Here is a 12,170-nt window from a genome sequence, read left to right as displayed (position 1 = left end):
CCTTTATTTTCCCTAATTCTCTCGCCACTTCCTGTTTCCTCAGCTGATGCGCCAGCATCCTGCGAGCTTTCTCCCCATGTTCATATATTACCCCTTTTACCCTCAGCTGACCCTCCGCCTTACCTGTGTAAAGGAGCCCAAACTCCATTTGAAGTCTGTGACGCTCCTTCGGGAGCTCCTCATTTGGAGACTCCAAATATCTCCTGTCCACCTGTAAGATTTCTCCTACCAACCTGTCCAGCTCCGACTGCTCAGTTTTATCCCTGTGGGCTCGAATCGAAGTACTCTAATAACCGCTTTCAGTGCATCCCAGACCACCCCAGCTGCAGTCTCTCCCGTGTCATTGATTTTTATGTACCCCCGAATGGTCTCTCTCACTCGCTCACAGATCTCCTTATCCACTAACAGCCCTGTATCTAGTCTCCACTGTGGGCGCTGGGACATTCCTGTGCCTGCCCATAGTTCTATCCAGTGTGGTGCATGATCTGAGATCACAATTGCTGAGTACTCAGTGTCCTCAACCTCTGCTAACAGTGTTTTATCTAGCACGAAGAAATCTGTCCTGGAGTACGCCTTATGTACATGGGAGTAGAATGGATATTCCCTGCTTCTTGGTCTCTGAAATCTCCACGGATCCACCCCTCCCATGCGTTCCATGAACCCCCGCAGTTCCTTTGCCATTGCTGATAGTTTCCCCGACCCAGCACTCGACCGGTCCAACCTCTGGTCCAGGACCGTATTAAAGTCACCCCCCATGAGTCAAGGTCTGGGATCTTACCCAGCATCTTCTTGATAAACGTGACATCATCCCAGTTTGGGGCATATATATTCACCAGCACCACTGCCATTCCCTCTCGCTTCCCCCTAACCATAATAAATGTGCCCCCCGGGTCTACCTTTACCCTCCCCTTCTCGAATGTCACCCTTTTGTTAATCAGGATAGCCACCCCTCTTGTTTTAAAGTCCAGTCCTGAATGAAACACTTGCCCGACCCATCCCTTCGTTAATCTAATTTGGTCTCCCAGCTTCAAGTGTGCCTCCTGTAACATGGCCACGTCTACTTTAAAAAATATATATATATTTATTAAAGTTTTTTACCAACACAATTTTTTCCCCTTACAAACAATAACCCGTAACAAAATAACACAAAATCGCACTGAGCAAGATATATACATGGCAAAATGGTATATTTACATAGCTTTATACACTGGCTCGCTGCTGCTGACCGACCTTCCTCTAACGCTCCGCAAGATAGTCTAGGAACGGTTGCCACCGCCTGTAGAACCCTGCGCAGACCCTCTCAAGGCAAACTTAATCCTCTCCAGTTTTATGAACCCAGCCATGTCGTTTATCCAAGCCTCCAGGCTAGGGGGCTTCGCCTCCTTCCGCATTAACAAGATCCTTCGCTGGGCTACTAGGGACGCAAAGGCCAGAATGCCGGCCTCTTTCGCCTCCTGCACTCCCGGCTCGTCCACTACTCCAAATATTGCTAGCCCCCAGCTTGGCTTGACCCGGACTTTCACCACCTGAGATATTGCTCCCGCCACTCCTCTCCAGAACCCCTCCAGTGCCGGGCATGACCAAAACATATGGACATGGTTCGCCGGACTCCCTGAACACCTTCCACATCTGTCCTCTACCCCAAAGAACCTACTCTACCTCGCCCCTGTCAAGTGCGCCCTGTGAACCACCTTAAATTGTATCAGGCTGAGCCTGGCGCATGAGGAATTAACCCTACCCAGGGCATCAGCCCACAAACCTTCCTCGGTCTCCTCCCCTAGCAGCTCCTCCCATTTACCCTTCAACTCTTCTGCTAGCACTTCCCCCTCTTCTTTCATCTCTTGGTGTATTGCCGAAACCTTGCCCTCCCCGACCCATACACCCAAGATCACCCTGTCTTGAATTTCTTGTGCTGGGAGCAACGGGAATTCTCTGACCTGTCGCCTCACAAAAGCCCTCACCTGCATATATCTAAATGCATTTCCCGGGGGTAACTCAAACTTCTCCTCCAGTGCCCCTAGGCTCGCAAATGTCCCGTCAATGAACAGGTCCCCCATTCTTCTAATCCCCGCCCGATGCCAACCCTGGAACCCCCCCGTCCATCTTCCCCGGGACAAACCGGTGGTTACCCCTGATCGGGGACCACACCGAGGCTCCCACTGCACCCCTGTGCCGTCTCCACTGGCCCCAGATCCTTAACGTTGCCGCCACCACTTTGATGGCGAGAACGGCAGCGGTGCCGTCACCAACGCCCCCAAGCTCGTTCCTTTACAGGGCGCCATCTCCATCCTCTTCCATGCCACCCCCTCTCCCTCCATAACCCACTTGCGGATCATCGCCACATTTGCTGCCCAGTAGTAGCTCCTTAGGTTTGGCAGCGCCAACCCCCCTCGGTCCCTACTGCGTTCCAGGAACCCTCTCCTTACCCTCGGGGTCTTATCGCCCACACAAACCCTATAATACTCCTACCTACTCTCTTGAAAAAGCCCTTGGTGATCACGATGGGAAGGCACTGAAACACAAACAAAAACCTCGGAAGGACCACCATTTTGACCGACTGCACTCTACCCGCCAGCGAGAGCGGTAACATGTCCCATCTTTTGAAGTCCTCCTCCATTTGGTTCACCAACCTCGTCAGATTCAGTTTATGTAGGGTCCCCCAACTCCTGGCTATCTGGATCCCCAGATACCGAAAACTCCCCACCGCCCTCCTCAGCGGTAGGTCCCCATCCCTCTTTCTTGGTCCCCTGCCTGTAATACAAAAAGCTCACTCTTCCCTACATTGAGATTATAGCCCGAGAACTCCCCAAACTCCCTCAGATTCTGCATGACCTCCACCATCCCCTCCATTGGGTCCGCCACGTACAGCGGGTTCTACAGTGGGTCATCCGCGTATAGCGACACCCGATGCTCTTCTCCCTCTCGGACCACCCCCCTCCATTTATTAGACTCCCTCAGTGATATGGCCAAGGGTTCGATCGGCAATGCAAACAACAGGGGGCACCCCTGCCTCGTTCCTCGGTACAGCCGAAAGTACTCCGTCCTCCGCCGGTTCGTCACTACACTCGCCACCGGGGCTCTGTAAAGGAGCTTAACCCAGCTGATAAACCCTCCCCCGAACCCAAACCTACGCAGCACCTCCCAGAGGTACTCCCACTCTACTCGGTCAAAGGCCTATTCCGCGTCCATAGCTTCCACTATCTCCGCCTCTCCCTCCTCCAATGGCATCATTATCACGTTTAAGAGCCGCCGCACATTACTGTTTAATTGCCTGCCCTTTACAAATCCCGTCTGGTCCTCGTGGATTACCCCCGGGACACAGTCCTCGATCCTCGTGGCCAGCACTTTTGCCAATAACTTAGCGTCCACATTGAGGAGCAAAATCGGCCTGTACGATCCACATTGCAGTGGGTCCTTGTCTCGCTTTAGAATCAAGGAAATTGTCCCCTCCTCTCTTGCCTCGTTAAAGGTCCTCACTAGTAGCGGGGCCAACAGGTCTACGTACTTTCTGTAGAACTCCACCGGGAACCCGTCCGGTCCCGGGGCTTTCCCCGCCTGCATACTCCCCAAACCCTTGCTCAGCTCCTCCAACCCGATTGGTGCCCCCAAACCAGCCACCTCTTGCTCCTCCACCCTCGGGAACCTCAGTTGGTCTAGGAATCGTCTCATCCCCTCTTTCTCTTCCCCCCCCCCCCCCCCCCCCCCCCCGGGGGCTGGGATCTGTACAGCTCTTCATAGAAGGCCTTGAATACCTTGTTTATTTTCGAAACACTCCGAACCGTGGCTCCCCTTCCATCTTTGATTCCCCCTATTTCCCTCGCTGCCGTCCTCTTACGGAGCTGGTGTGCCAGCATCCGACTAGCCTTTTCCCCGTACTCGTAGGTCACCCCCTGCGCCTTCCTCCACTGTGCCTCCGCCTTCCCCGTGGCTAACAGGTCAAACTCCGCCTGGAGCCGTCGTCTTTCCCCAAGTAATCTTTCCTCCGGGGTCTCTGCGTATCTCCTGTCCACTCTCAAAATCGCCCCCACTAACCTCTCCCTTTCCATGCCCTCTGTCTTCGCCCTATGAGCTCTGATGGAGATTAGCTCTCCCCTGATCACCGCCTTCAACGCCTCCCATACCACCCCCACTCACACCTCCCCGTTGTCGTTGGCCTCCAAGTACCTTTCGATACACCCCCTCACCTTCCCACACGCTACCTCATCTGCCAGCAGTCTCACATCCAGCCGCCACAGCGGGCGTTGGTCCCTCTCCTCTCCCAGCCCCATTTCCTCCCAGTGCAGGGCGTGGTCCCAAACGGCTATGGACGAATACTCCGTCCCCTCCACCCTCGGGATGAGCGCCCTGCCCAGAACAAAGAAATCTATCCGGGAGTAGGCTTTGTGCACATGGGAGAAGAAAGAAAATTCCCTGGTCTGCGGTCTTGCAAACCTCCATGGGTCCACTCCCCCCATCTGACCCATAAACCCCCTGAGCACCTTGGCTGCCGCCAGCCTCTTTACCGTCCTTGATCTGGAGCGGTCCAATGCTGGGTCCAGCACTGTATTGAAGTCCCCTCCCATTATCAGGCCTCCTACCTCCAGGTCCGGAATGCGCCCCAACATGCGCTTCATGAATCCAGCATCATCCCAGTTCGGGGTGTATACATTTACCAACACTACCGACGTCCCTTGCAACCTACCACTCACCATCATATATCTCCCTCCATTATCCACTATGATAGTCTTGGCCTCAAATGACACATGCTTACCCACCAAAATTGCCACCCCTCTATTTTTCGCGTCCAGTCCCGAGTGAAATACCTGTCCTACCCATCCCCTTCTTAACCTGACCTGGTCCGCCACCTTCAGGTGTGTCTCTTGGAGCATGGCCACGTCTGTCTTCAGTCCCTTCAAGTGCGCAAACACTCGAGCCCTCTTCACCGGCCCATTCAGGCCCCTCACGTTCCACATTATCAGCCGGATTGGAGGCCCCCCCCGCCGACTAGCCACCTCCTTTTCTGGGCCGGGCCAGTCCCGTGTCCGCGTCTCCCTCGCCCTCCAGTCCCCCAGCCGGGGGACCTCCGTCCCGACCACCTATTCTGTGTCCCATTCCCTTTCGGCCAGTGCAGCAGCAACCCCCCCCCCCCCCCCCCCCCCCGCTAGACCCATGTCTAGCTTTTTTGCTCCCCCATATCACTCCCGTAAGTCAGCTGACCCCGGCTTCCCCCGCCGTCCCTTTGCCCCCCCCCCCCCCGTGTGGGAGTCTCCCAATCAATATACGTTCCTTCGTTTTTCTTCCCGCGCGCGGTTAAAAAAAACCCGTGCTTTCCAAAGCCTGCCCCGCACCCCCTGGCGCAGCTCCTGTCGCGGCCTTGTCTCTCTCCCCCAGCCCATATAACATTTCCTGCTCGTGATTGACCCCCTATATACAACAACCATCATACTTCAACCCTCAAACACCCCCCACCCTCTCAAACCCTCAGTTAGAGTCCAAATTTTCAGTTTGTATAAAGGTCCACGCCTCTTCAGGCATTTTGAAGTAGTAGTGTTGGTCCTTGTATGTAACCCACAGTCGCGCTGGCTGCAGCATTCCAAATTTCACTCCTTTCCGATGCAGCACCGCTTTGGCCCAGTTGAAACCCGCTCTCCGCTTAGCAACCTCCGTGCTCCAGTCCTGGTATATTCGGATCTCTGCATTGTCCCACTTGCTGCTCCGCTCCTTCTTGGCCCATTTCAGGACCCTCTCTCTCTCCGTAAAGCGGTGAAATCTCATCACCATCGCCCTTGGCGGCTTATTTGCCTTGGGCTTCCTTGCCAGCACCCGGTGCGCCCCGTCCACTTCCAACGACCACGAAGGGGCCTCCGCGCCCATCATCGCCCCGATCATCGTGCCCGCGTATGCCGCGGCATCGGCCCCCTCCACTCCTTCTGGGAGACCCAGGATCCTCAGGTTATTTCTCCTCGACCTGTTCTCCAGGTCTTCGAGTCTTCCCGCCCACTTCTTGTGTAGCGCCTCGTGCCACTACACTCTCACCGCCAGGCCCAAGAGCTCGTCCTCATTCTCACTCACTCTTTTCTGGACCTCCTGGATCTTCACCTCGTGGGCCTTCTGGGTTATCCCTAGTCCTTCAATTACCACCAGCATAGGCGCCAACATCCCTGGCCACGTCTACTTTTAACTGTCTCAGGTGGGCGAACACACGAGCTCTCTTAACCAGCACGTACTGTCCACAAACATTCCACATAACCAGTCTGGTCGGGGGGGCTCTTGCCCCCCTTCCCTGTCGGTCAACCATGACCTTTCCTAGGACAGCTCCTAGCCCGTGTTCCGCACATCACTTGATCCGTCCCCCGGCAGCGACCGCCATCTGATCTCCATCTCCAGTCTCCTAACTGTCCCTTACATGTCAGCAGTACCCCCCCTCCTTCCCACCCCCAACTTCGTCTTTTCTCAGCTTTCCCCCCACTCTGCTTCCATGAACTAGCTGTCCAGCTAGCTCAGCATCTCCCACCCTCTGGCATCAAAAAACCTGCCGCCTGCCAGATTCTATCACACCTAAAAATAACACACGCACTCAGCACAGTAACAACAATCCCGAAAAGCAAGCAAACCATCCCCCAACGCGTAGGCAACGAGGCCAACCCCTCCCCCTTTAACCGATTTTTTTCAGTCCCATCACCTTCAAACAGACTCAAACACAATAGAAGAAGCTTCAAGCAGTTTTAGCAAAATTATGCATGCAATAATCAACCATCTTTCTTACAGAAAAGAAAAACCCCCGTTGCAACTTAAAAGTCTCTTCCTCTGTAATCCAGTACATAAAGCAATAAATCAAAATCAAATTACGCAAGAAGAGGAGAAAAAAAAAGCCTTTTCTTCCTGAACATCGCGACTTAACTCACAGAATTAAAAAGACTGAAATTTTAAACAAGAGAAAACAAAACACGGAACCATTTTCCTCCCCCCCCCCCCCCCACTTTATCCCTCCCTTTCCCCCCCACTTTATCCCTTTCCCCAAACTCAGTCCACCACAGTTAGAATTTAAAAGTCCTTAAGCCAGATTATTGTCTTTCATAAAAGTAGCCACCTCTTCCGGAGAGTTGAAGTACAGCTCCCGGTTCTCGTAGGTCACCCAAAGGCGAGCCGGGTATAGCAGTCTAAATGTAATATCTTTCGCAAACAGGGCTGCCATAACTTTGTTGAAACTTGCACTCCTCTTTGCGAGTTCTGGTCCCCAGTCTTGGTACACCCAGATCTCTGATTCTTCCCAGATGTACCATTTCGCCTGCCTGGCCGACTTCATGATACGCTCCTTGTCGAGGAATCGATGTAGCCTCACCACCATGGCCCTCAGGGTCTCACGGCCCTGGGACTTACGTACGAGCACCCTATAAGCCCGGTCCACCTCCAGTGGCTTGTCAAACACATCGGCCCCGACCATCTCCTGCAACATCTTTCCCACATACGTACCCGCATCTGATCCCTCCTTTCCTTCTGGCAGCCCGACGATTCGGATATTTTGCCTGCGAGACCGGTTCTCCAAGTCTTCTACTTTATCTAGCAGTCATTTCTGGCTGTCTTGTAGTATGCTAATTTCCAAAGCTATTGCAGTGGACTCCTCCTCTCGTTCAGTCGCCAGCTCCTGCAACTTTTGAATCTCCTGTCCCTGGGTCGTCATTTCCTCCTCCACCTTAATCGAGGCTATCGCCTGGGTTATGTCTTCTGCACACTCCTTGCGATGCCGGGCGAACTTGTCATCCAGGTACTCGACCCATTGCTCCATCGACCAGTGAGCTGGCGTGGACACGCTTTGTCTCGTTACCATTGAGCTTGATGACCTCTGAGCTTTGCTTTCACTCATCTTTTGGTTTCTCCTTTTTCGACTCTTATTTGGATACGATTGCATAAATTGAGGGTCACCTCCTTTTCCTCTCCCTTCGATCAACTTATGTTGAGAAATTTACTGAAAAATCCGGCTTAAATATCATTTAAAAAACCACGAAGGTCGAGAGCTGCTGAATGTACGACCGTTTAGTCCATGGCCGCTACCGGAAGTCCCATTCTGTGATTCTTAACCCTTCTGCCAATGAGAACAATTTCTCTCTACTGACTCTGGTGTCATGACTTTGAAAACTTCAAACAAATTTCTTCTCAATCTTTCATTTTAAAGGAGAAGGACCCCAATTTCTCCTATGTATCCATGTAACTGAAGTCCCTCATTCCTGCTAACATACATCTAAATCTTTTCTTTACCCTCTTTCACAAGTTTCCTAATTTTTACATGGGCAGAAACTGTTGATGTGCATCCTTTTAGTATGTTAATGAGCAGATACAATTTACAGTGCAGAAGGAGGCCATTAGGCCCATCGAATCTGCATCGGACCTTACAAAGAGCACCTTACTTAAGCCCACACCTCCACCCTATCCCCGTAACCTAGCAACCCCACCTAACATTTTGGACACTAAGGGGCAATTTAGCATGGCCAATCCATCTAACCTGCACATCTTTGGACGGTGGGAGGAAACTGGAGCACCCGGAGGAAACCCTCGCAAACACTGGGAGGAAGTGCAAACTCCACACAGCCACCTGAGGTCAGAATTGAACCCGGATCCCTGGAGCTGTGAGGCAGCAGTGCTAACCACTGTGCCACCTTGCCGCCCAAGGATCAGATTAATCGTTGCAATGTCACTGCTACAGATTATCCAAACATAATGTACAGTTGATCATTTGGACATTCTGCATCCGAATTATTGCGTTACCCTGTCGTGGAGCATTTTGAACACTAAATAAGTAAATGCTGAAAATATCTCTAAGTCTTCCATGTAACTTCAGCAACGAGTTTAATATGAGTTGTACCATAACAGAAAGCACCTTTGCTAAACAACATATACAACATTTGATAAGCAATTTAGTAATCCACATGCTCTTGTCATAACAAGACTTAAAAGCTACTTTTGTAACCTTAACTTAAGTTATTTATAAATTGGAAAATATTACTGAATTGAATTTGTATTGAATTGAATTGAACAGGGGCTGTTTAGCACAGGGCTAAATTGCTGGCTTTGAAAGCAGACCAAGGCAGGCCAGCAGCACGGTTCGATTCCCGTAACAGCCTCCCCGAACAGGCGCCGGAATGTGGCGACTAGGGGCTTTTCACAGTAACTTCATTTGAAGCCTACTTGTGACAATAAGCGATTTTCATTTCATTTCATAATGGAAGGCGGTGACTAATTTTTCTGACCATTCTGCAAAAAGAATATCTTGTCTTGTTAAAAATTGATTTTGTTATTTGCAGTTAAGTATGATTGAAAACATATATTTTAAAAAACTTCCACTGGGGTAAAATGCCAACATCTATTGTGTTACAAACAACACTGGTGGCAACTTCTAAATACAGCCCTTTTAAATACTTGCTTTTAAATCAGTTGCCTAGCTTAAAGATTTTTCAAGACTATCTGCATTAAATAACAGGTCCAGAAAATGTCAATCTGTTTTCTCATTCTAATAATTGTAGTTTAATTTTAATTAGATCACTGTTGCTTGAAGAGTCTACCTGAAGTTTAAAAACAATTGTTTAGGATTACACATTTTCCCTTATCACTGTTAGAAAAGAATTGGGGAATGCACAATCACAATTTTCAATGCTGTTTATGCTGATCTACTTACAGAAAAAGAATGTGTTGCCAATTGTATCAAGAACATGCAGCAATCAGATCTTTTACCCCTGGAAATTGTTGAAATGTTTGCTGGGCTGTCCTGCTTCCTGAAAGACTCCAGTGATATATCACAGGTTCTCTTGGATGACTTTAGGTCCTGCCAAGGTTACCAATTCCTCTGCGATCTTCTGCTCAGGTACGTTCAAGGCATAATTATTGTTTTTTGTTCTTGCATTGTCATCAGTTGTGATAACACTATAGCTTTTGAAGATCACTGCCGATGGTTAACTGTGTAAATGAGTACTGTGACCTAGTGGCATTTAAGAACATATAGCGTAACAAGTACAACCAGCTTTTTTTGCATGGAAGAGTAAAGAAATTTGACCCAAACTTCAATTTTAAGGATTTGCTGCAAGCCCAGGTTCCTTTCTGAGAACTTCTCATCCAGTTATAACATCAGCTGGGATCTTAATACCAGCATGGAGAGAGCACTCGTGTAGAGCTATACCTTGACGATGTGTATAGTTATGGGTTACCAATAAATATGTTATGTTTAACTGTACAAGCCTTAAGACTTCTTAGTGAGCCACTAAACAACCTTAAAACATGGTGACAATGAAGGGTGGCCCCGAAATCCTAAGGAAGCTGGAGAAGGTCCTCAGAATCTTGAAGCATGAATAACTGAAGTCTGACCAGAGGGAAGAGCGTCTACATTGAAGGACACAGTTGAGGATTGATTCACAAGAAATTGAAGATCCATCGGGAGATTGTTTTTTTTAAAAAAAAGGCTCCATTGCAGTCATGGAGATTGAAGGACTCAACCAGAGTATGTGTAGATCCATTGTCAAACTTGATTGAATGCAAAGACAAGGGACCCAACCAATCACAAGAAGGGTGAGCAAAATACAGTATAAAAAATGCTGAAATTACCTTTTAAAATAGGCAGCAATCAGGATCAACATATCCACAGCACATCTGCAAAGAAAGGGTCCACAGCTGCAACCATAACATGTGGTGGTCGAGCTGGACTGCAGTGAGGAAAACATTTTTTTAAATGGCTGGCAGAGTAAAAAATATCACATTCCACTTGATTTCCAGGGCAGGAAGAACAGGTGGCTGGCCCAAGCGACTTGCTTTTAAAAAAATTTAGAGTACCCAATTCATTTTTTCCAATTAAGGGGCAATTTAGCGTGGCCAATCCACCTACCTGCACATCTTTGGGTTGTGGGGGGTGAAACCCACGCAAACACAGGGAAAATGTGCAAACTCCACACGGACAGTGCCATAGCCGGGATCGAACCTGGAACCTCGGCGCCGTGAGGCGACAATGCTAACCACTGTGCCACTGTGCTGCCCTCAAACGACTTGTTTTGACATTTCTCGAAGAATTGATTAGTTTTTTTTTAAACGGCGTTGTCGGTGCAGTGGGAGCCCGATGAAACTTGACAAAACATGGGAAGATCAAGAAAAAGTTTTAAAAGGAAAAACTGCTGCAGAGCCATTTGGAAGAGAAAAAAATAAAGTGACACTCGCTTGTTATAAAAAATGGGCATGGATGGTAAATCAGTTATCAGATCATTTTAGGTTAAGACCAGGACCAACCCAGACCCAAAATTTGGAGTCTTGGAAAATAATGTTTTTAGATTACAGGAGTGCATGAAAATTAAGAAGAAATTAGAAAAAGTACAAGTTAATACATTTTTATACTTTATTTTGTTGTATTTGTGGCTGAAGTAATCCTTACGAAAAGTATAGATGAGACCTCAACTGTATTTGGGTGAGTTATTTTTAACTCCATGTTATGGGGAGCATGGACCTTTTATTAAAAGAAATAAAAATGTCTAGAACACTCCCAATAAAGCACTGAAGGGAGTGAGAAGACCCTAGGCTGACGGTGACCAGTGACCCCAGTGAGGGAGACGATACCTGAGCAAACCCCAAGATGGTTGGAGACCATATCAGTGCAAAGGAGTGCATATGCAGAAGAATGAAGAGGCTGAGAAACAGTCAAATGGCTTAAAAATGTTATTTTGAAAATGCTGACACATTACCCAAACGGCAACTGATGGTGGCAGTGTGGAGCGAGCAACTGACTGTGAATGAAGGAAAGCTATCTGAGGTAACCCAAAAGAAACAAAACAAGCAATAAAATTAAGCTCTTCAACAGGAAAACATCTGTATAAAAACTAAGTTCGAAGTGCTCAACCAGAAATGTAGCCAAGCACAACAGCAAGTGGAAAGTTGTTCAGAGGTCACTGTCCTGAAAGACTCATTGAAGAATCAGTACATAGCCCTAGAAAAATATGAGACGCTAAGAAAGATGGTGAATACTACTTCTGTAAAAGCTGCTTTGGCACTATTAGTAGCAGAAAAGCAATGCACTGAAACGCAGCTTGAGTTGATGAGATGAAAGCAAGAAAAGAAATGATTGAAGGAACAGCTCTTTGTCCTTCCAAGATCAAATTGCAAATGAATTGCATAACACTTAGCAGCATGAAGAAATGAAGATTGCCTTAAACAGTGGAAGAAAG

At 48.9% G+C, this 12,170-nt stretch overlaps 1 protein-coding gene across 1 annotated transcript in view; it reads left to right on the top strand.

Moving 5' to 3' along the window:
- wdfy3 (WD repeat and FYVE domain containing 3) overlaps window positions 1–12,170 on the top strand; it is a 586,950-nt gene that overhangs the window by 207,996 nt on the left and 366,784 nt on the right. Inside the window, 1 exon segment of the mRNA XM_072496251.1 lies at window positions 9,652–9,835. Within this exon segment, the coding sequence (XP_072352352.1) occupies window positions 9,652–9,835 (184 nt within the window).

This window comes from Scyliorhinus torazame, chromosome 3 (assembly GCF_047496885.1).
Source record: "Scyliorhinus torazame isolate Kashiwa2021f chromosome 3, sScyTor2.1, whole genome shotgun sequence".
Classification (NCBI taxonomy): domain Eukaryota; kingdom Metazoa; phylum Chordata; class Chondrichthyes; order Carcharhiniformes; family Scyliorhinidae; genus Scyliorhinus; species Scyliorhinus torazame.
The sequence above is the reverse complement of the archived record's forward strand: the minus strand, read 5'-3'. Positions and strand labels throughout refer to the sequence as shown.